The sequence below is a fragment of the Amphiprion ocellaris genome, chromosome 19 (genome assembly GCF_022539595.1).
Source record: "Amphiprion ocellaris isolate individual 3 ecotype Okinawa chromosome 19, ASM2253959v1, whole genome shotgun sequence".
Lineage (NCBI taxonomy): Eukaryota > Metazoa > Chordata > Actinopteri > Pomacentridae > Amphiprion > Amphiprion ocellaris.
The window spans coordinates 3,372,964-3,398,064 of NC_072784.1; the positions used below are offsets into that span (position 1 = coordinate 3,372,964).

At 38.8% G+C, this 25,101-nt stretch overlaps 2 protein-coding genes across 2 annotated transcripts; both read right to left on the minus strand.

Moving 5' to 3' along the window:
- Positions 1-225: 225 nt before the first annotated feature.
- LOC111587719 (dual specificity protein phosphatase 3-like) lies at positions 226-8,114 on the minus strand. The gene is made up of 3 exons (XM_023297807.3): positions 7,821-8,114; positions 3,290-3,522; positions 226-1,811 (listed from the first exon to the last, which is right to left on the minus strand). Exons 1-3 carry the CDS (start codon positions 7,994-7,996, stop codon positions 1,603-1,605), a joined length of 618 nt encoding a protein of 205 aa, XP_023153575.2. The 5' UTR covers positions 7,997-8,114; the 3' UTR covers positions 226-1,602.
- A 7,520-nt stretch (positions 8,115-15,634) lies between these two features.
- Positions 15,635-19,577, minus strand: prl (prolactin). Its single transcript, XM_023264867.3, has 5 exons — positions 19,437-19,577; positions 17,854-17,966; positions 17,505-17,612; positions 16,988-17,170; positions 15,635-16,888 (listed from the first exon to the last, which is right to left on the minus strand). The coding sequence occupies exons 1-5, from the start codon at positions 19,477-19,479 to the stop codon at positions 16,697-16,699; spliced, it is 639 nt and encodes a 212-aa protein (XP_023120635.2). The 5' UTR covers positions 19,480-19,577; the 3' UTR covers positions 15,635-16,696.
- Between the last annotated feature and the right edge of the window lie 5,524 nt (positions 19,578-25,101).

The following is a 25,101-nucleotide window of genomic DNA, read 5'->3' on the forward strand; positions in this document are numbered from 1 at the left end:
GCAGATTTTTTTTTTGCATAATGTAATGCTGATGGAAAGCGTGCAGTTTGAAATACTGAACCAGCTGTTGGTAGTCCTACTGCCCCCTCTACAGGACAAACTGATCACTAGCTGGTTACTAATTCAGAGTTCAGCATTTTATCTCTAAAATTTGAGTAAAACGGTAAATGTCATCTTAGTTACCAACACATTTCCTAAAGGAAACCATTAAAAAGAACACATGCGTCTTTTTCATCATTTATTACTGAATATCTGAAAAAAACAGCTACAACAATCACCAGTGTCATTAGATAAAGTGCACTTCATAGGAGCAGCGTCACGACCAGTCACATCCTACTCGGTAAAGCACATGATGATCCACAAGCCACGTTCACAATAATGCACATCGTGATGAAAAAACGCACACTTAACGTCGCACACAGTCGATACGCACAGAAACACACAGCTGCTGGTACAAAGGGCTAGAAACAACACCTGGGCTCATATTACAAAGCATGCTGCTGGACAATATAAAACGGCATATACTCTGACAAACACACACAAATGTAAACACGCTAATGTGCAAAAAGGTGTCGACTGAGAAGTTCCTGGCAAACATGTCACATTCTGGCAGTGCTGGATTACAATCAGATGGAAGAGTGCACAATATCTCCCAAAGCTGACATTAAAGCAGTAGTTTGACATTTTCATGTTCTTAGATCAGTAGATAGATGCCAGTCACGTATGCTAAATACATCTCCTAAAAGGTAAAACCATTCCTTGTTTCCTAATAACATCAAATTAGACTAATTTTATCAGTAAAAATTGAGCCAACTTGCAATGTTAAGTAGTACAGAATTCCTCTATAAAGCACAATAACCGCAGGTTTTGACTGAGAGATACTTCTGAGGCAGGTTTCTAGACGTGAGGTCAAAAATTGTGTAGCCTCCTAAAACATACAAGATAGATTAGACAGAAAATATTTGAATATCATCCTAAAAATCATCGGATTCGATATGAAAAATCACAGTGTCCCCTCGAAATCCCCCTTCGAGGGCAGCTGGGACTGAGACGTTTGGCAGTGTTTGCAGGAGTGAGGCCCAATGCCAGGATGAAGAAATGGAATCTGGATGAGAAAATCATCACTATTTTTTCACCACTTCCCACAATGATTGTATTTATGCATATTTACATTCCCTTTATACTCGGTTATTGTTCTCTGAAATCGTGAGCAGCAGGAAAACACACTAAAACTGTACACAATGTGGAAAATGTGATCTGAGAGAGATAAATCTAACATTCAGAATTTACGTGAGAGCATGTAAACACTTAGTGAATACGGTGGACCTGATTTTACACAGTACATTGTATGTTCAGCACACAATAAGAAGTGTATTTGAGCACAATTAAAATACTGCATGAATGTGTTAATAGTGTGTATTATTTTGTAATGTAGATACACTCAGTGCTGTCAGCCTCAGCCTAAAAGACGACGTGTTCCCACTTTCCTCACTTCCACAACATTCCCTCACAGATCTGAGGCTCATTCAAGCTGTAGAACCAGTGAAGGGAAGGGATGTGCACTTAAGAATACTCGTGTTCTCTCTTAAACTCTGGTCTGCTTCACTTGTTCCAGAGCTTTCCCTCGGCGGCCAGCCTCTGGTTCAGCCGACACAGCTGCCGAAGGAAGCCGTCGTTGGGTCCGATCTCTCTCTTCTGTCTCACCATGGCCAGAGCCGTGTGGACGTCCATGTTCTGGCGAAGCATCAGGTAGGCGATGACTAAGGTAGGCGAGCGGCTGTAGCCTTCCCTGCAGTGGACGTAGATTTTACCTGCAGAATAAAAGACAAGCAAATGTCTAAACAAGTAGGCTCATTTTCTCATAGACTTGGTGTAACCAGTGGAGTCGCCCCCTGCTGGCTGGTAGAAAGAATGCAGGTTTAAGTCACTTCTGACTTTTCAGACCCAGATGTCCAACTTTTAGATACAGTCTGTACACTGTTAAATGCTCCGTTATGTAATGAAGATATTCACTAACTTTATATTCTGTTTGTTGCTAGGCAGATAGTGTACATAAGCGCTTTTTCACTATTTATACAGCACTTTATTACATATTCCACCCAATCTAATAATGCAAACAAATGTGTAGCTGACTAGCTGTTGTACCTTGATAATAAAATGTAACACTAATACTAGCTAAGGTCAGTATCACGCAACATTAGCAAGACTAATCTTTGTCTTACTAATATGTTACACTTGCACACCCAGCCCTTTTGTCAGCCTTTACTAATGATCATGTTTCAGAGCACCAGACACAGTAAGATCAGTATTTACTTTCCTATTACCAATATTTTGGTCTCCACCAACTTCTAAAAAAAATCCTGGCTTTTGAGCTGCTAAATGCTTCACATGTTCATCAGATAATCACAAAATTTTATCTGTATGTTGTTTGAAAACAGCTGGAAAACACAACTGATCATAGGCCGAGTATGACAGCTGAAAAAACCAAAACAATGAGCTAAAATAGGCAAAAAAGTTCTCTAAAGCTGACAGATGCAGCAGACTCACGTGTGTCTTAATGACCACCTCCTTTGATATTAGAGAGTCTTCTGATATTTTTTTTAACATACAATGATTAATTAGTGCAGCTTTATTATTTTCTCTTAAGCCACAGTCTTAAAAACCTCAGTTTTATTTATTTTGGCAGCACTTGTGGCGATTAGCAGTAATTGCAGGTGTGTTTAGGACCTCAATTTCTAGATATCCAAACAGTGTCACCTGCATGACATCATCAGACTGTTAGCACCTGAGCCACGCCTCCATAACAGGTCGATGTCACAACACATGAATGTAGGATTTTTGATTTTAATTCAAAAGACATCCAGTTTGCAACACTATGAATGAAAAGACTTTCATATAATTTCATCAGTAGGTCAAAAGGCTCAATCACCATCGTAGATAATGACTGAACAGACATTTATTTAAGTAAAAATCTTCTTTAAATTAAAGTCCTGTATCTTGATTGTGAGGGGTCTCAGATTTAGCATAAGTTAAAAGTAGTGGTGTCGTCATCTGATCAAATTATTTAAGATTTTTAACATTTTTCTCGAGTATGTTTTTGCATTAAAGAAATAATAAAACAGAGAAAATGTAATCCTCTGAGGTTTTCAAATATCTAGCAATAAGAGAAAACCAGTCAGATAAGGTTTCTTCCAAGCAGTCTTGATCTGACGGTTCTTTTCTAGATCTCACATTTCATACAGGAACAACAAACAGGACAGCCGATGAGTTGTATCTCTCATTTTCTGACCTTTTCCATTTTTGTAAGCCAGCGCCTTCTCGATAAAGTCGGCTCCCTCCTCGAAGAAAACGCTGATGTCGAAGTGGTCGGTGTCGCTGGCCTGCACGCCGTGGTAGATGATGCCAGTGCCGGCGTAGAACTCGGCATTGGTGTTGACGTGCATGAAGGAGTTTCCCTCCGCGGCGTTCAGGATGTGGGTGATGCCCAGACGCTTCAGGCGCATCACGTTGGTCGCCACAAATCTGCATCAGGAAAAAACAAATCAAAGCTTATTTCATGCATTGTACTGGTGTTGAACGTAGATTTAATTTAAAATACAATGTGTATTTGGACTGAGGCCCTGGATCTGTTACAGCAGCTCTGGTTTTGTTGTGTTCAGCATAGATCCAAAAACCAAACGTCAAGGTTCGCGAGCTGGTTTGGTGGAATCCAACTTGATGATTATGGCTAAAAGAAGACCAACCTCTGACCTGTCCCCTGTCTTAGTTGAGCTATCCAGATTATCTCTTTGTTGTTGAAATGTAAGCCAAGTACCGTACTTTAAATTCTACCTCCCCTGCATGCATGTAGCAGTGTTGGGGCTGCTCAGAAATTTATCAGAAATTGTCAATGGTGACAAAAACCCACCAAATTACTGACAAAATTAATGAAAATTGTCCAAAATAACTGAAAATTGTTAAAGTGGCCCAAAAGATGTCCTAAAAACACTTCTATGGTGTGGTTTGAGGAACATGACCAAGAGTTAAGGGTGCTGACTTGGTGCTTAAATTCCCCAGATCTCAATCTGATCGAGCATCTGTGGGATGTTCTGGAAAAAACAACTTTTAATCCACAGAGGCTCCACCTTCAGGACACTTTCAGAGGTCTGAGAGCCTCGAAGAGGGACCTATATGATATCAGGCAGGTGGTTTTAATGTTGTGGCTGGCTTGTGTTTGAGATAGAATATAAAGTAAAGTAATTCTGAATCAACCAGCTTGAGACTTCCACATCATAGCACTGTTAGATTTCAAAACCGGACAGGAACACGTATCAGCTGCTCTCAGTCGTTGCCATTGACGCCTTTTCTGAAAATTTAAGAGGCTCCAATTGCGAACCTTTTGTCTTCCTTTCCCTCCTTTTCCCTCATATAAATTCACTGCTGTGCCACAGAGACGTGCTGCGCTTCACTGTGAACTTCTGGGACTGCTGCCTCACTTAGTGCCTCCTGCCTTTTAGATGTGAGGAGCTAAAAATAGAGCCGCCGCTGACTGATGCTGATACTGAAGGCAACACAGTGGAACCACGGTAGATACATCAAAACACAACACCAGCTCCGAGAGAGCGACGTGTGGGTGGATGTGCTGTGCACTCGGCCGTGTTTGTGAGGACATTTCAGTAGAAAAGACACGCCGTTTCTGCTCTGTCCATTATGATTCCTGTTGAAAGGCTGGCAGAATAAAGGAGGCAGTATAGAGGTTTTCTCTCCTGGAACACACAGCGATGACTCACCGAGCCGAGAAATAAACACATCTAAGAGTGTCTGCTTAAAGGCCCAGTGCGTAGGTATTTAGAGGGATATATCAGTAGAAATGGAATATAGGAATCAGGAATGTGTTGTTATTGCTGTATAATTAAATCACCTGTACCTATGTTGGGTTTTCATTAGCTTAGATTAACGTTTTTATGTCAAGGTGGCCCCACTGTGCTTCTCCGACATGCTTGGGAAATGATTAGCTGCATCCTCACCAGTAGATGCCACTAAATCCTGCACACTGCTTCTTTCAAACTTTTAGGTCAGCAATGTAAAATTTAGAACACATAATAATTTATTAAGTCTAGAATATTTGTGCTTCATCTCAACCCAGCAGATGTAAAATAGCACCATGGACATAAAATGCTCTATATCCCACATACACCTGAATTATTTCCCTTTTATTCAGATATTTTAACAGTGGTACTTTTTATTTCTCCTCTATTTTCATGATCGGTTTATTTTCTCCACAGTTGCAGATATGGAATCTTTCCTGACCGTCTTGTAATGTCAAAAACACAGCATGTCAAAACATTAATCTACTTTACCAATTCTGCTTTACAGGGTGTCCCTAAAGTCTGGACACATAGGAAATCTCATTAACTATTTTTTTTTGCCTCCACAGATTAATTATGGCTTTGTTGAAAGAAGAAAGAGTTGAACTGGTGCTGCTCAGTGAAGGATGGACATATGGAAAGATAACAGATGAGTTTAATGCACGTCATCCAAGGAGGATTCCACTTCCACAGAGGCGAAGGTGGTTAAAAAGTTTAAAGAAACAGGCAGTGTCATAGACAAACCCCATTCTGGATTACCAAAAGTATCATCAACTGAAACTAAAGAACTGATCATGGCTAAAATTCATGCTAGCCCCCAAAAATCCCTTCCCTAACCCTAACTTTCGATATGTCCATCCTTCATGTCCACTGAGAAGTACCACTTCAAGTCTTTCTTCTTTTGACAAAGGCAAAAAATATAGTTAATGAGATTTCCTATGTGTCCAGACTTTAGGGACACCCTGTATTTAGACAGAGCCGATTTAGCAATTTCCTTCTGTTTCCCAGTCTCCATGCTGAGCTAGCTAGCGCTAATAGTAATTTACTGTTTTGTTTGTATTGATTTATATGTGTTTCAGGTGGAAAGTGAAAGAGTACATTTACCAATATATGGAACTGTTCTTGTAACACATGATGAGTAGCGAGGCCCACTTCAGTGCACTTCCGTCAAGCAAAAGCGCTTTCAGTTCGGTCAAAATCGAAGCAGCCTAATCTTTGCTTTTAGAATGCCATTGATAAACAGATATCAGTAAAACTGTTGGCAGAACTAGTTGCAAACAAGGTTGGATTTTATTCATTTCTATTCTTATTTTTTGCCTGAGCAGCTTTTATATGTGTAAAACTGTCCTGGAGCCGACAGCAGTTAGTTTTATTCATATGACATCTTTGCAATGTAAATTCTATGGACAAACCCGGACAGAACCAGACGGTGAAACACTGATATGCATTTTAAGTGGGACGCACAACATGGAAGCAAACCTCCTCAGCTCTAAAGTCAAGGCAACATAATAGTGCCTAAGCTGCAGTTCCTCGAATGCCCAGTTGAAACTGCTCCAGAAACAAGTCACACCCTGTAGACGTCCAGGATAAAATGTCCAACTTCACTGCAGAAATGAACACCTTAACAGCCTGGTATCACAAACAGTTTTGGTCTCTATAGCTAACGTCCCTGTACATGAAAACTGTACAGGGGGTGATTTTTTTTATATAAATCCCACATTTAAATTGTATTTACATGTAAATTTATTTATAATTAAGGGTGTGGCTGCAAGATGGCGATGGCTGGAGTCGCCACACTGAACTTCAAAACTGCTCTTATGAAACCTGTAGATGTCAGCACAAAGTATATAATCTATGCAGGAAACCTGTAAGAAACTTTATTGGCTCATGTGCCAGGGAGAGCAGTTTTTATCAAGATAAGCAGGGACTGTCTTTGGCATCCTGTATGGAAGTCCATCCATTGGTAGGCTCCTCCATATGACTAGGATTTTATCTTTAAGAAAAGCTTTGGTTGATAGGTGAATTTTGTTCAGATCGACGCTGATTATTATTATTCAAGGTGACAGAGAAACTATATTTAGAGCTGATGGTATCAAAATGTAGAATGTACAAACAACACAACTTGGTTGTAAAGCCTGTATGTGTATAAAGATTAGACAATCTGTCTAATCCGACGTTGGAGCACCATTGAGTCGGCATGTTGGGATGGAATCTGGAGTTTCTCTGGATGTTTTAATTCAACAGGAGGATAACGGGTTAAAGACCGGAGCTATTTTCAACTCCCTCCATTCCTGCCATCTTCCATCTCTGCTCCATTTCGCCCTTTTAGTAACATTCCTCCACCTCTTCAAAAATTAAATAAGCCTCTGTCTGGTACAGCCCATCATGTCTCCATTCCCTGCATACCTTCATGTACATTCAGCAGACCAAAGAATAAACCAGCCCTGCTGTTTTGTAAAAAATATACATAAGCTGCATTAGAATATACCCCTATATGAAAAAAATGTGTCTAATTATAGCACAGCAATGAGTCCCTGCTGTGAATCAGGGTCTTCACTTTCTAAAAATATCTGGATCATTCTGGAAAATCATGAAATATGCTCGCAAACAGACACAATGCATTGGAATGCAATATAAAACAGTGATTCCCTGCTGCAGATTCACATTTTTCATGTTTTAATTTGGACATAATTTAATAAATCTACAGGGAGTATTGTTTTATCTGTGAACTTTGTTGTGTTGTCTGCATGCATGAACAAATTGACCGCAGGATGCATGATAATTAGAGGAGTAAATAGTGCTAAATGTGGATTTATTGCGGTCAAATGAACGCAGAAACGAGTCAGTCTGTGGAGATGTTAAGGCTTCGTGACGTGAATTGGAGGGCGACAGGTTCTTAGTTGTCAAATAATCGCTTCGTGTTTTTTTTTTTTTTTAAAGAAATAAATGTAAATGATCACAACAGAGACTCACGCGTTGCCCACGTAGATCCGTGGATAGACCTCGTGGAAGTGTTTGGTGGGCCAGCTATAGAAGCCGCTGTCGTCCGTCAGCAGGTCGTTGAGCTGCTGGAGCGACACCTCGAAGCTGGACATGTCGAACCGGTCCGGAGCCGAAGCCTTCACCTGCTGGCTGTGTTTGTCCTTCATATCCGGGAGGAAGCGGTCCAGTAAATGCAAACAGCGGGCGGGAGAGAGGAGCTGAAGGTGGAAGACAGGTGTCGGTTTACCAGCCTGCAGATCCGTTCTGGCAGACTCTGAGCGCAGCTGTGGAAACCAAACACACCTCCAGGGCCGCAGCAAGACTTCAGGGGGCCCAACATCAAGGGGGCCAACATCAGGGGGGCCCAAAATCAGGGGGGCCCAACATCAGGGGGCCCCCGCATCATTCTGAGCCATCCTGATGGAACAAGTGTGTTAACCCTCCTGTTGTCCTCATTTACAGGCACCAAAAAATGTTTCTTTGTCTGAAAAAAAAATCCAAAAATTCAGCAAAAAAATTCCCAAAATTTTTGAAAATTTGCAAGACCTCCAGGAAGAAAATTCAATAATTGCTTAAAAATTTCCCTTAAAAGTTTTATTTAAAAAAAAAAAAAATCCCCCAAATTTGGCAAGAAAATTCTTGTAAATATTTCCAAAAAAATGAGTAAAAATCTTTTTAAAAAATCCTAAAAATATCTAAAGTAATTACATATATATCAGTAAAACTTGTAATATTTTCTTTAAGAACATTCACATAAAAATCAATCAAAATCCAGTGAATTTTTTTGTGAATGTTCTTAAGAAACATTTTTACCATTTCTTTTTTTCCACCAAAAAATGTTCAAAGATTTCCCAAAAATGTTGGAAATGTGGACATCAGAAGTTTCACTGTGAATATATATATATATATATATATATATATATATATATATATATATATATATATATATATATATATATATATATATATATATATATATCCCACATTTTCAAACATTAAAACGGGTCAATTTTGACTCACAAAATAATGTGTTTCACCAAAGAGCCTCCAGTTCACGTCTCACCCTGGACCTGGGATCTTTCTGCTTGGAGTTTTCATGCTTTCCCTTTTCATGCCGGCTTCCTCCCACGGTCCAAAAACATGCTGAGGTTAATTGATATTTCTAAATTGTCGCAGGTGTGAATGAGAGTCAGAAGAATTAGTCTGATCCTGATAATATGAGGCAGAGCATGGGTCTTGCGGGACGGTATTTTGTGGCCCTTGACTTGACATCTAAGTTTAGCGATAGTGCGGCCCGCCCGCTTTTCTCATACGCTTCCGCATAAAATAGACGAAACAGCCATGAAAGAGAATGGTAAAGGACCGTGGCAAAGGTGCCAGGAGCAGGATTCGAACTCACGACTCATGTGTCGGGGTCGTCCTCTCAACCTGTTGAGCCACCGGGGAGAGGTGACCAGCTTGCCTGTCTGCGGAATTCTTCAGTGACGTACCTGCCTTGGACTTTCACGTTATATACAGTGGTCCCTCCTCTGTGGCGGGGATTAGGTTCCAGAATCCCCCGTGACTTTATATTTATTTTATTATGTATATATAGGAAAGGAGAGAAGACAGCAACACTATGCGCAGCGATCAGACATCTATGTGAAATGGACAAAGCGAGATGCTAAGCTACTAAACACGGGAGACGAGGAGACTCGTTCTACGGTCGCTGAGCCAATCAGAGCCCAGCGCTGTATTTATTTCGATTTAATATTCTTTTAATATGTTTTAATTATTATTTTTTATATTTTTATATTGTTTTCAACTTGTTTGGCTAGAAAATGCTTATTTTAGCGCAACAATAATTAAAATAATAAATATATAAAAAGACATATACTGCAAAAAAGCTCTGGCTCATGACAGCTTCCGGTGGCGTCTGCGGTCAAGTTAGCCAACGCTGATTAGCAACGTTAGTCACTTGCTTGAAATGTGATTCTGGAGCGACACCAAGTGGAAGCAATATAAGGAAGGAAAATATATCCAACCTCAATCATGTCCTTCTCAAAACCTGCCGTGAAGAGAAAGGTTTGTGACGAGCACAGACAATTTCAGGACAAGTGGGAGACATAATATTTTGTTGTTGAGCACCGGGACAGCCCGACGTGTCTCATATGCACAGAGAAAGTGGCGGTACACAAGGAATACAACAGCAGACGTCATTACACAACTAGACATGCTGAGGAATATGCAAAAAAAACAAGGAGATGAGAGAGAGAACCGGGTCAACAGTCTTAAAATATGTCTACCGAGAAGACAAGATTTCTTCAAGAAAGCAGGTAAAGAGAATGATGTACCAGTCAAAGCTAGCTATGTGCTGAGTGAGATGATTGCTAAGGCGGGAAAGCCATTCAAAGATGGCGACTTCATCAAAAAGTGCATGTTGCAGGCTGCAAGTATAGTCTGTCCGGAAAAGAAGTGTCAGTTCAGCAGCATCAGCCTTTCAGCCAACACAGTGGCAGAGCGCATTTCTGACCTGTCAGGTAATATATATGAGCAACTGCGTGAGAAAGCAAAACGTTTCTGCGCAAACTCGGTCCTCTTGATGACATCACTGACACGGTGCAGCTGGCAATATATGTCCGTGGTGTGGATGACAATTTTGAAGTGATGGAGGTGATTCCAATGCATGGCCAGACCACTGCTCAGGAGATGCTTCGTGATGCCATTGTGGATGCTGGTTTGCCATGGAAGATGTTTGCTGGAATAACAACCGACAGAGCGCCATCAATGACAGGGAGGAAAAATGGACTGGTGGCACTTGTTCAAAGAAAACTGGAAGAGGAGGGTGTGGAGAAGGCCGTTGCCCTGCACTGCATTATCCATCAGCAGGCCCTTTGCAGCAAATGCCTGAAGTTTGACAATGTGATGTCTGTCGTTGTGAAATGCGTCAACCATATCAGATCCAGGGGCTTAAAGCACCGGGAGTTTCACACCTTTTTGGAGGAAATACAGTCAACATATGAGGATTTGCTCTACTTCACCGAGGTATGTCGGGTCAGCAGGGGAAACGTCTTGAAGAGGTTTTTTGAGTTGAGAGCAGAAGTGAAAGCCTTCATGGAGAAGGATGAGGTGGCTGTTCCTGTGCTCAGTGATCCCAGATGGCTCATGGACTTAGCTTTTCTTGTTGACATCACACAGGAGCTGAATGTACTGAACAAGAAGCTACCAGGCCAGGGGCAGCTTGTCAGTGCTGCCTATGACAACGTGAGAGCATCCTCCACAAAACTTGTGCTATGGAAAGTCCAGCTCTCTCAGACAAACCTCTGCCATTTCCCAGCATGCAAGGCACTCCTGGATGCAGGTACACTATTCAGTGGTGAGAAGTATGCTGATGCCACTGTGAAGCTACAGGAGGAATTTGATAACAGGTTTGCAGACTTCAAGACACACAGAGCCACTTTTCAAATTTTTGCTGACCCCTTCTCCTTGGATGTGCCAGATGCCCCTGCTGTGCTTCAGATGGAGCTCATTGACCTGCAATGGAATTCTGAACTCAAAGCTAAGTTCAGGGAGGTGAGTGGAAAAGCAGACAAGTTTGGACAATTTTTGAGAGAATTGCCCCCCACCTTCTCTGAGCTTTCCAGGATGTTCAAGTGGACCGTGTGTCCTTTTAGGAGTATTTATCTGTGTGAAAAGCTCTTCTCCACCATAAACTTCAATAAGTCCAAGTACAGGTCCTAACTTACTGATGAGCATCTTCAGGCCATACTGAGGGTCTCAACTGCTTCCTCCCTCAAGCCAAATGTGGCTCAGCTGTGTGAGAGGAAGCTCTGCCAGGTCTCTGGCAGCAAGGAGTAGGCAAGAGAAGCCTATGTTCTGTTCATGTTCTGAAGAACTGTTCATGTTCTGAAGAACCGTTCATGTTCAGAAGAACCGTTCATGTTCAGAAGAAACATTCATGTTGAAGACCTGTTATTGATAAAGAAGAAGAAGATTGGATCAGTTGTACTTTTCTTCAGACTTCTTGAAACCCTTTTTTGTGGAATACTCAATGCGGCCCAGCCTCACTCAGACTCTACCTTCAGTGGCCCCCAGGTAAGTTGAGTTTGAGACCCCTGAGGCAGAGTGAGACATTTAATCAAGGCAGACAGTGTGATGAAAATATGAAAAATAGAAGAGAGGACATAGCTTTACCCATTCTTTAGGAAAGAATGATGTAAACGACAACAGCGAGACACAAAATGACAAAAATGAGACATAAAGCGATACAAAGGAGACACAGAACGACAAAAACAAGACATGAAACGACATAAACGAGACCAAAAAACAAGACACAAGATGTCAAAAATTAGGCACAAAACAATAAAAACGAGACACAAACTGTCATGTCACTGTGATAGACTGGTGACCTGTCCAGGGTGTCTCCTGCCTTCACCCTAAAGGTACGTGTCCACTAGATCCGGCAATTTCCTGCATGCTGATGAAATAGGAATTTATCCATCCATCCATTATCTATACAGCTTAGTCCTCATTAAGGTCATGGGGTCTGGAATCTATCCCAGCTGACTTAGGGTGAAGGCAGGGGACACCCTGGACAGGTAGCAGTCTATCACAGGACTACACATAGAGACAAACAATCACATTCACACCTACGGACAATTTAAAATCACCAGTTAACCTCAGCATGTTTTTAGACTGTGGGAGGAAGCTGGAGTACCTGGAGAAAACCCACGCTGCACAGGGACAACATGCAAACAATGGTCTTATTTTATTTTGTCTTTCTTTTTGTAGTCTGTCAAATGCAAAGGTGTTCAGTGAAGAGCTGGATGTTTAACTTTCCTTAAGGAGAGAGACTGCAGGTTGAACAGAGTTTCGTTCCACCTCAGAGGAGCAGAGTCGAGCTATCGACTGGCCTCGTTATGGTGGTTGTATCGGGCGCCTTTTATTGGCTGAGCGTAGTGAGCAGGAGGGAGTGTAGACCTGAATGAGGGAGTTCAGGTAGGGAGCTGTTCTCATTGTAGTTTTGTATGCAAATGTCAAAGTTTTGAACTTTATATGGGCAGCAACTGGAAGCCAGTGAAGTGATCTGAACAGCGGGGTGAGGTGAGCTGTTTTTGGATGGCTGAAAACCAGACATGCTGCTGCGCTCTGGATCATCTACAGAGGTTTGACCGTGCATGTGTGGAGGCTTCCAGTAATGAGCTGCAGTAGCTGCTGAATGAACACATATGGAATTATGTAGTAAAGAAAGAAATGTGAAATAAGTCCAGACATGTTTTATATTTGTCTCTCTCTGGATGAGCTTTATGAAGTAGTCACCTGAAATGGTTTTCACTTTACTGGTGTGCCTTGTCACGCTTGGAATCGCACACATAGATCCTGCTGCTGTCTGATGCTGCAGGTATTTAATCACTTCAGAGGAAAAACTCCTTCAAGCAACATCAGCTTCTGTTAACGTCAACATTTATTTAGTTATCCGTGAGGTAACGGAAGATTTATCGGTGATGTTTTCTTTGTGTAGAGATCTCTCCAAAATGATTTTAAAAGTGATAAGATCAGCATAATAAGATGAGGAACAGCCACAGGATGTGAATCAAGATAATGGAAGAGAGAATAGTTGTTGTTATTATAGTGACATAAAAGGTGAGACAATGAAAAAATCTAATTCCGTTGTGTTTTGTGCTTTGTGCCCGATAACAAAGTGTATCAAAACAAATAAAATGTCTCTAGTAGTAATCTGTTGTTCCATCAGTACATAATAGCCCCAAGATAAGATGAGAAATAAGATGAGGAACAGAACCAAATAGAAAATAAGAAAGAGAAAATGAGGAATAGCTGCAGATAACCTTAAAGGTAACCTCTGCAAATTAAAATGTCTACAGATACAAAGAACACCAAAGAGAGAAAGTTTAGTAATCCAGCTGAAGTCCTGTTTGCTGCTAACAGCTGCTGTGTGTCAGATTCTTTCTTCTGACTCTAATAAATACCTGCAGAAGAAGCGATCAGTGCTTCTTTAAATTGAGAGCGATGTGCACATCTACACATATGGCACAGCAGCTGTAACTTCATTAACTCAGGTTTGATGGTAACTAATGTGTTCTTCTACACATCAGATAGCTCAGCTGTTCCAAATAGATTCCAGGTTTATATGGTGGAATTAGTAGCATTAAAGGTCTTCTTAATGAATCCTGAGCATCGTCAGAGCTGTTGGGAACAGCTTAACATCCATCCTTTTCATGAATTTTTTACCTGTTCGTCAAATGGAAAAGCTTTTAACAAAAGAACCAAAAGATCATTGGACATATGTACAACGAAATCTCCTTCATGGGATAATACAATAACAACAGATAAAGATAAAATATATATATTAAAAAAATATACTATGCAAAATATGTATTATATATGCATGGAAATAAATTGATAACATATAAATAAATAAATATCGCACAAACCCACCCAAAACTGCACTGCCCATGCTAAATGTACAGGTTCAAGAGTTACTGCACTGGGATTTATTGCACTGGTTCAGCTGCTTTATGGCACAGGGGTAAAAACTATTTAACAGTGTGGAGGTGCGGGTCTAGATGGACCTGTAGCGCCTCCCTGAGGGCAGCAGAGTGAACAGGTGGTTACCTGGGTTGGAAGTGTCCCGAGTAATGTTTGTGGCCCGACGCAGGCAGCAAACATTGTGTATGTCAGTGAGAGATGGCAGCTGTGTACTGATGAGTTTCTGTGCTGTTTTGATGACTGTGTGTAGCTTTCTTGTCTGCCTCAGTGCAACCTGTGAACCACAACTGAAGGTCATGGCAGAGGATGATCTCCACGGAGTCACCTGTAGAAGGTTTTTTTTTTTTTATTCTTTATTTTACCAGGTAAGCTCAGTTGAGAACAATTTCTCATTTACAGTGATGACCTGGCAAGAGGTCCCAGCAGGAAGAAAGATAACAAACAAGTACATATACAAAAAAAATTACACACAAGTGTTTAAACAGAGATTAAAAACACCCTAAATGAATGCTAGAAATTCAATGAAAACATTCAGCATATGCAGTGATCAGCTTAGGGTCTGCTGCAGCTTCTGTTTAAAAATGTAAGGTGATGGAAGTGATGGCAGTTTCAGAGATTTTTGGAGGGAATTCCAATCGATCGCTGCAGAAAATCAAAAGGAATTCTAGCCAAAGACAGTGTGAACCCTGGGGACAGAAAGTGTCATGAAATCACTGACCTCCTCCTTATGTGACCTTTGTGGCTTCACCATCACACTTTTGCTTTTGTCTGTCTCAATCTGAAAAGTCAGCTTCAAAAGTTCCAAATTTTTCTTCTAACAGAACTTTTCATTTCTCTGGTATGATTCCAGCATCTGATGGTTTGTTATTGTTTTTTTTCTTAGAAACTAACATCTAATCTGTTCAGGATTTAAATAAAATAAAAATAGTGTTCAGGCTCTAACATCTGTCATTTAAGGAATGTATAAAAATAAGACAAGTCTTTCTGATTCATGTAAAAATCAGGCTTTTACAGAGAAATTTGTCCTTTCTTTCTTCTGATAAACATGCTCAAATATTTAAATAACTTGCCTTGAAAGCTGAAGCAGTGCTGCATTATGATAACTAAAAAAAATACTACAATACATTTTAGAATATAAAAACGTAAAACTTTCATTAGCGACCTAAAACAGATCTAAAATAATGCTTAAATGCACCTTTTGCTTTGGAAAAACAGAAGTCATCAACAAAAACAGCTACTAGAGGGTTTTGTCAAGTAAACAACTGTTTTTTCTGGGAGGACATTCTGCTGCACTGATTCAAAGAGAAAAACAGACAGAATTTTACTGTGCAAGGGATTTTTATTGATATACAGAATTTAAAGAAGTAGCTCAGTGAATAGACGCTGCATTCATGATGCTTTTTTTTTTTTGACAGCATAATTAAATCTAAAGTGCAAATGCTGCAGTATGTCATCAGTCAAGCATTAGTTAGGAAGAAAAAGCTCTGCCAGCGCCAGTAAAGGCACTTTAGCAGCTTGACTTTGATGGGAAACTGCTTCAACAGAGGGGAAAGATAAGGAGGAGGTTTTACACACAGATTTGTACTGAATGTACTGATATTGTTGATTTTAGGGTTAAAGAACGTGCTTCATTCCATATTTTACCGTAAATGAAAAGTTTTAACCTTTAAATATTTGAAAATTTACATGAAAATACCAGAACTTTGTGTAACTTATTGAAAGTATTTCAGCATTTTTCCTTTATCAGCACAACAGTTAGTGTATTTAGCTTTAAATATGTGTATTTTTTAGGGGAAAAAAGCAGATAAAGCTGTCATAAATATTAAATCATATGTCTGTTATTAACACAAAAGTACATCAATTTGACCGGTAACAAACTGTAGTTTTTACATGTAATGAATGCAGAAATTGCCATGTTGCTTGTTTTAAATATAGCAATGTAATGTTTCCATTATCAGTACAACAATATGTACGTTTCGCTAGGAATAACTGTATTCTTTTTGAGAATTAAATGCAAAAATTACAGTATTGTTATGCATGTTATGGCATTTTTCCATTGAAAACTGTGCAGGAGTTGGGAAATGTGTTTTTTCAAGAGAAAACAAATCTAAGAAACATAATTTTCTCCTTATTTACGGTGATTTGGTGTTAGATAAACTACATCAAACTGTTTTAGAGGTTACAGATTTTTACCGTCATGGTTTGACAGTTTTCCACCGTAAAATTACAAACAGTTTTTTTACAGTGTCATATAGCTCCTCATTATCCTCACTCTCTGAAACCTCATAATGTCCACCATTTGTGTGGTATTTCTGTAGTTGGTAGACATCACAGGCTTTCAGAGCAGTTTCCCCTCAGAGCCACGCTGGCTGCTTCACCGTTTAGCACATCTCAGGCTGCATCTTTGCCGCCCGGCAGCGCAGGACTTTCAGGAAGCTGTCAATCTTGTGGGAGTCCCGGCGAAAGCAGGACAGCAGGAACTGGAAGTTGATCAGTTTGGAGATCTTGTCCTGGCCGAGATCATTGCCTCCTCTGTAGGGGAGCAGGGACATGGTCTGAGCAGCCGGACCCATCTGGGAGGAGACGCAGGGAGGCAAGATTAGGGAATAAAGGATGGTTTTAACACATATTTAAACATTTTAGATGAATGTGAGAGTGCGACTCTAGCGCACCTTCCCAGACAGTATGTTCAGGCCGTCTCCCAGGTTCTTGGAGTGCTCCTGCAGCTCCTGGATCTTGTTGGAGATGCTGTTCTGGGCCGGATGAGGCAGGGTGTTAGCAGAGGAGGACAGGACCAGCAGGGGGTCCACCCAGGCCCGGAGCAGGGATCGAGCCAAAGACAGCAGGTCTGACTCCTGGAGGACGGGTCAGAAATACTATAACTGAGTGAAATGATCCAGAATACCTCAGTGGCAGCTATGATACGAGCTGCTATATTTGTCTAAATGCTAAGAAAAGATGCTTCAGTGCTTCCTTCCTTAGCTGCTTTAACATATGACTCATTTTAGGATCCTTCCTGTCCTTTTTATTGCATGATTCTGTTCAGATTCTCTTTCCACCTCTGTTGCCTTTCATCCTCACGAATTCTCCCTCACATTTTCCTTGACGTGTTCCATCGACATGCAAGAAAATTGTTTAGAAAAAGACACAATTTTTTAGCCGTTCGACTTCAGCCTCAGACTAACTTACTGACACTTGCAGAGCTTGTTCCTTGTCATTGGGCGTCTGCAGAGAGGAGGTGTGGCACATCGCAGGGCGAGGCATGATCATTCTGCCTATCGGAGGGAAATGAGAGTCCTGGAGGAGACAGATGATTACATATATCAAAAACTTGACTGAGAAATGCAGGAAGCAACCTTCAACAGTCAGCATGCTGATTTTAGGACATGAATAATAAGCAGTGGCTGCCAGAAAGGTTCAGGCTTTAAATCATGCAAATCCTGACTGAATATTTTATCTTTAGAAGTTGCTCTCATGCAGGATGTTGTTCATGGAAAGTCAGTCAGGAAGCAGAAAGAGGAGGTTTAAACACACTGACCAGCTCCCGTGTGAGCATCGTGCTAAGGGAGTGAAGCCTGTCAGAGCGCTGAGAGGCTCGGTCCAGGAGGTCGCTGATGGGAACAGCTTTACATGCTGCCACCATGTACAACACTAGAGAAGTCACACAGAAAAGACCGTCTTACTGTTTATTCAAATGTAGAGTTTAGTGTTCTTTTGGTTTGTATTGAACTTACTTTCTGCATTTGCATTGCAGTTTTACATAAAATACTCTGAGCTGCATCTCATCTATAAAAGGTGCTATACAAATTTTTATTTATTCTTTTTATTGAATATTATGCCTTGACATTAAAATAACTCCGACACCAACAGATTGATAATTCTGAAACTCTGACAGTAATGCAACATGACATATCAGGTCAATATATAATGGAGGGACTTTTCAAGTCCATGGGATATATCTTGCATACAATTTTATGAAAAGCAACAAAACTAATGTTTTTTACGTTCATTATGATCATTTCTTTACAAATTCCATCATTATTTATTATGAAAACAATCACTTATTAATAAAAAATGACTGGATATCACTAAAATGTCAACAAAATAACCTTCACAATTTAATAACAACCACCTTCTAATTAGCTAAACAATAATGAAATGAGCTGATTCAGAAATAGTTTTGATTGTGTTGTTTTTATGAAGACGAGAGAATGATGACTGATATTTCTTTTTTTGGCAATGTATCAAATTTTATATGGAAAATAACAAATTGTATCTGTGATGTCAACAGCTCTACTACAATATATTTATAAATAATTTTCAATTTCAAAACATGAAATGACAAAAATAAGACATAAAACAGAAATGAGACAAAAAGGAAACACAAAATGACAAAAACCAGAAACAAAACAACAAAAGTCAGACAAAAAAACGGCAAAAACAATACAAAATATTACAAAAATGAGACACAAAATGACAAAAGAACAATGAACAATCTAGTATTTTACTTTATGATCAAAACAACTTGTCATGGTCTAGAAATTATTTTAAATTTATGCTTTTACTAATTTACCATCTGCAGTTAATGTCTTCTCTGGAATTTTTACACTTTGAGGGCCGGATTGGACCCTCTGGAGGGCCGGTTTTGCAGAACCTTCAGGAAGAAAATTCCAATAATTCCGTAAAAGTTTTCCTGACAAGTTTTTTTTTTTTTTTTTAAATCTCCCAAATTTGTCAAGAAAATGCTTGTAAATATTTTCAAAAAATTAGTAAAAATCTTCCAAAAAAATCCTGGAAATATCTAAAGTGATTGCATATATATCAGTAAAACTTCTAACATTTTCTTTAAGAACATTCACAAAAAAATCAACCAAAATCCAGTGAAATTCGCTGGATTTTGGTAGATTTTTTTGTGAATGTTCTGAAGAAACAAAAATGTTCAGAGATTTCCCAAAAATGTTGAAAATGCGGACATCAGAAGTTTCACTGTGAAAATATTTTTTTTTCCACATTTTCAAACTTTAAAATGTTGTTGTAAAAGTATATTAAAATACTAGATTACATTGTATAAATCAGTTCTAAAATCCTCCCAAAGACATAAATAAGCCGAGTTCATCTCACCTGTCAGGAGCAGTTTGCTTCCATTGGTTCTTCTCTGAGCCATCTCTCTCTTCTCTCTTTCTCTTCCTTTGCTGTCTCTTTCTCAGTTTTTGCTTCTTTTTCTTTCTCTCGCTCCATTTTGCCTCCGTTTTATAGTCCTCGGCTCCAGCGGTTTGGTTATGCAGCGTGCGCTAATTGTCTGGAACTGGTTTATAATGAGAAACATGGCAGAGAGGAGCTTTGAATGGATGCAACAGGATGTAGCGGCAGGTCTGATAACCCAGTTTGTGTGGATGGAAAAAGTTCTTCCCTGATCTTGATTAAACGGATGAATAAAAGCATTAATGTAAACACGAAGGTTTATAATTGACACGTGCCTTAGTTTATTTTACATCATTTCACAGAGAAATTACTGATTACAATTCAAGCCTGGAACTCAGCCGCATGTATTCTCAAACTAAATCCAAAATAAGATTTTAAAAAAAGCTGAACGTTCTCTCACGAGGCCTGTGAGTATGTCTGTGAAATCCGGACATGATTGGATTCAGCTGTTTTTCCCCGTGTTGCTCTTCATTCATATTTACTTCTCAGCTGCATGATGTTGAGTCTTAGGTTTCTGCTTTGGCATCTTAAAAACACTTTATAGTTTTATTGTTTTCATCTAATCATCTAAACGGGACGATTACGTCAGACAGAATAGAAATTTCTATCCTGAGAGTCAGTTTTTTGGGGGTGTCCTCTTAGACTTTTTTGACTCGGTATACAAATATAGATATGTGCAAATAAAGGCTATAAAACTCTAAATTATACAACAGATTACTCGTGGGTTTAAATTGGCAGTGACCGCTCCAAATACTTGGAATAACTTTCAATTCAATGCTCCTCTGTTGATACTTTTAAGAAAAACCTCAAGAAGTGCAGATTCTCACGGGCACTTTTTCCCCTCTTATTGTATATTTAATATTTATTTAATTTTAGTATTTGAACTCATAAGTTATCTTGTTTTTTCCCTTAATTCAGTATTTTTCATTATTATTTTACTGTGTTCTGTTTGACAAAGTTTTTAATGCTTTTTAAAGAAAAAATCTATTTTACCTTTTTTGTTTTTAATTTTTTTTTACATTCTGAAAAAATCATAAATTCTGTCTTTACCTCATCTCACCTGAGAACCTTTGTGTTAACAGGTGATGATTTACTGAACTGAGGAAATTCAACGGAGACATCCAGTGGACACATGTGGAATAGAAGGTCTCTCTTTCCCTCTCAATTTAGTTCCAACTCATCCTTTATTGACATAAATGTTCATTGATTAATATTGCCAAAGCATTGAATAAATCAACATATCAGAAATGTGGCAAGAATATCATAAATAAGCAAGAAAAAGAAGAAGAAAGTAGCAGCAGTAGGTAGCTGTTTTGACTCATTGAGTTGCAAACATTATTGTGTGCACTTAAAACTCAATTGTCACTTTAGTTGATTCAACACAAAATTCAAGTTAAATTAACTAAAATAAATAGGCTTAACTGAATCCGCTTTATCTTTCCGCTTTGGCAGACATTTTTGTGTGGATTGTTGAGCGTGTTCGTTTTTTGAGGTAGAAGACAAACTACTTCTCTTCAATTAAGCTGTTTATTTTCTAAATATCAGTGTCTCAAAAGAATCTTGTACAAGGACCTTTTCTGTTTGGAACAGCCTCCCAGAAAAGGATCCAGTCTGCTATGAACAGAACTTTTTATTCAGTATGGTGAAATGTGATTGGTTATAGAACACAAACATAGAATTCAAATATTGAAATGTGATTGGCTAGAGGTGGAGATAAACTGTGGTTTAGACTCAGTTCTCCCATTTGTTGGTGCACAGATATGTCCATATCTCTTAGCAAACGATTCATCCAATCCCGAGGAGCTGCACCCTGTAAAAAGAACCTCCTGCAAACTTTTTCCCACTTTCTACCAGTTTGTATTATTCCTTTGTTAGCTGAGATGTGATGCAGCTGCTGGTGGTATTTCAAAGGAAAGATTATTTAGGTTTCCTCCCTTAAACAACCTTGAGTTTGCAGTTTCAGTAAAATTAATTGTTACATTGTAAGAAAGTAAGAATGTGCTGCGTATCAAGGCCAAAGCTCTATCTTTGTTAGTGTGTGCATGTACAGCAGAAGGAGAAGCATTTTTTGTAAGCGGCTGTAACTTTCCAGCTGGACCTGTCTGTGTCCATCAGAGCTTGGAGTTGGTGCTTAGCTCCATCTCTCCCCTTTTAAAGGTCAAGCACATTAAATGGTTATTATTATCAATATTATAACACTCATTTGTAACATCAGTTTCAGTGTTCGGATATTAGTACCTTCGTGAGATAAAAATCGTAGCAAATTTCAGTGTTCAGTTAGTAGTGCCTTTATGAGATAAAAAAAATCCTAACAATATCAACTTGAAATGACACTTTATGCTTTTAAACTGGTGTTTGAATTTTGGTGAAAATTCATTTTACTGCTCCTTTAGTATTGTGCATCATCTCAACATCCCAATTTCCACATTTCTTCAATTTTTTCTGTTACGAGTAAAGAAAAGGAAAGAATGGTAAGTAAATATTTTGTTTACATTTACATCTTAAATAAAGCAAATATATTCATATATATATATATATATATATATATATATATATATATATATATATATATATATATGTACACACACATATACAACAATTGTCTTTTTTCACTGTTGCAGGTTGGAAAAGCAGTTGGTCTGAGGTTGATCGGTGTTGATCTGAGTTATTTCCATGGTAAGACCCTCTTTTCTTCATCTACATTCTGTCAACTCAGTGTGAAATTTACCTTTTGTGTGAAAATGGAGGAAGTCAATAGTGTTTTTGCCAGTGTTCATATGCAGCATAAAGGCCTGTTTGGTAACCAGTGTGGTGAAAAGTAAGCACTCCCACAATCCTGCATGGATCAAAAGTCAAAGAAGGAGGGGAAAAAGCAGCAGGAACATTTGCAAAACTTATACCAGATGTTAAGTGTGCAGTTACTAGCTGGGAGCATCTGTAAGGGGAATGTTTCTGTGTGTTTGTGTTCAGCTGTCCTGTCTTTTTCCTTTTCCATCTTGTATGTTTATACTGCAGATTGACAACCTTGCTTAGACATTTAAGTTGGTGAGATCTTCACATGAATTCATACCAAACTGCAGATTTGTTTATTGCATATCCAGCAATATCCAGCTCTTCTAGCCTTGCAGTGCCCGACAAATGCACAAAAATGAATAACCTGGAACCTCTCGGTTAATATTCAACTACCAAGCAGCTTTATAAACAGGTATAGACCATAATACCTCCATATGCAGTTTGATAGACTGGCAATCAAAGCAGCAAAACCTCTGGCAGAGGAATGAAGTGATTGACACTCCTCTTTACAAGCTTTTCATCACACCCAGCCTATAAATGCTTGTGTGGAAATCTGTTAGAACAGGAGGAGGACCAGGTGACACATGAGCTCTCAGATACATTTGCTTCCCACAATGTAATCTGATTCCCATTACATACATCATATAATCGTCACCTAACCAGTTTAATTCTATTAAAATGAACTCTGGTTAGTTTAACCCACTAGTTAGGCTACTGAGGAGGCCTCTAGTGGTGAACTGTGGATTTGCATCAGTTCTAAAGCTGTACAATGAGTAAGTTTAGCTGTTTGAGAACTGATCTTAACCCTTGTGGTGTCTTAAGGTCAAAAACGACCTGGCCACTATGTTTAATAGCAGAGAAAATCCCCTAAGTGACATTTTTTCAACTGAAAATTTGAAGACTTTTCTTGAAGTGACTTCACCATCAGAATAAGTGAAACACTGTGAACTGAGTTTTAAGTTTTCAGTGACCAGCAGGTCATAGATATGATTTTTTTCGGACATTCAGGAGGTAAAACTGTAAAACAAATACTGTGTGCTGCACATGTGATGAATACATTTGTAAAGTCCATGCAAACACATTAGCATACTGTCCTAAATGAGCTAATTAGAGTTTAATATGTTCTTGAATTTCCCTCAGGATTAATTATCTGTCTGTCTGTCTGTCTGTCTATCTGTCTATCTATCTATTCTGTTGTACAGTATGCAGAACACTATTGATTCTACTTTTTGTACATTTCTGATACTTTCTTAGGATAAACAAGTACTATCTCTTGCTAAACAAATAATGTTTACACCTGTGCAGTACTTTTAGCAGCAATAATAGTCATATTAAACCTCTACTTTTGTAAAGAGAACAGTTATAACATCATTTTTGGGCTACATCAGTCTGAAGGAACCAGTTGAAATCATTTGGTAGCATATCGGCTCTTCACCACCAGAGTGCTGGATTTTGCCCTGATCTGTAAAATCAGGTGTGTTTGTAACCTCTGAATACTTTATCGGTTCATGAAGTTCATTAACGGCCCTCAGTAACCAGCCAGGAGTATTTATGTACTGGATGCCTCCGTTTGCCGTTACTCATAACATTTCCTCGGGCTTCTCTTTGAACACACAGCTCAGCTCCACAGTTACATAGCCTGAAGGCCTCAGAGATCAGCAGGTTTAACAAGCTTCTCACACTCGCATGTGTTTGTTCAAGCACAAACCAGAGTGGATCTGCCTCAGTGTTGTTGAGTTTTGTTGGAATTTGCTTTATTGGCTATTTGTTTGATGTCCCAAAGATCCCACAGTAAAAATGTTTCCTCTGACGTTTTTAGAAATGAGTATGGAAAAAAGCACTTTGACACAGACTGGACAAAAATAACTATAGTGTTGATAAAACATTTATTTGCAGTAGAACAACAGTTTGATTAGGTTTATCCACCAAAAATATGTTGCTATTTCTGTAAAATATAACACTTTGGCTGACATTTTTAGATGATAAGTATTTATTAAAAGATTGGTAAAGTTTAGGCACCAAATCTACTTGGTCTCCTCCATTTTCTGCTTCCCATTACGTCTAATATTCATATATGATTAGTTGGTAGATAGAAAAGAAGTGACAGTAAAGCAGTAAAATAAATGGTACAGAGATGATTAGAAATTTGTGAGAAAATGTGTTTCCCTTAAAACATAATTAAGAATGCAATTTAGTTGTATCAGGACATATTTTTTGGATTGTACAGGACATCATTTGCATAATATAGCGAAGGAGAGATTTCTACTGATCTAACAAGATGCTGGAAAGTTTGTTCATGCTTTAGTTTTAGTGGTCTTGATTACTGTATCGCTCTATATACTGGTCCTCCAAAGGTAGCCAGAATTCTGCACTGTAAAAAAAAGTGTTGTTTTTATGATAAAATTCTTGTGGTTGCCAGAATGCTACCGCAAAATTACGGTAAAACCTTTTCTACATTCACGGTAATGAAATGTACTGATATTGTTGATTTTAGGTTTAAAAATGCGCTTCATTCCATATTTTACTGTAAAAAAAACAAAGTTTTAAACTTTAAAAATTTGAAAATTTACATGAAAATACCATTAAAAATAAAGTTTGTGTTACTTATTATAAATATTATAAATATAAATATTTTAATTAAAACTGAAAAGAGAGATCACACAACTCCTGTTTTACGTAGCCTGCATTTTCTGTTTCTTTTAGAACTGATTTGAAACTCCTTTTATTGGTTTTGAGAGCACTAAATGGCCTCGCTTTCTCTAAAACTTTTGGGGTGTGAGATTTAGCTCCA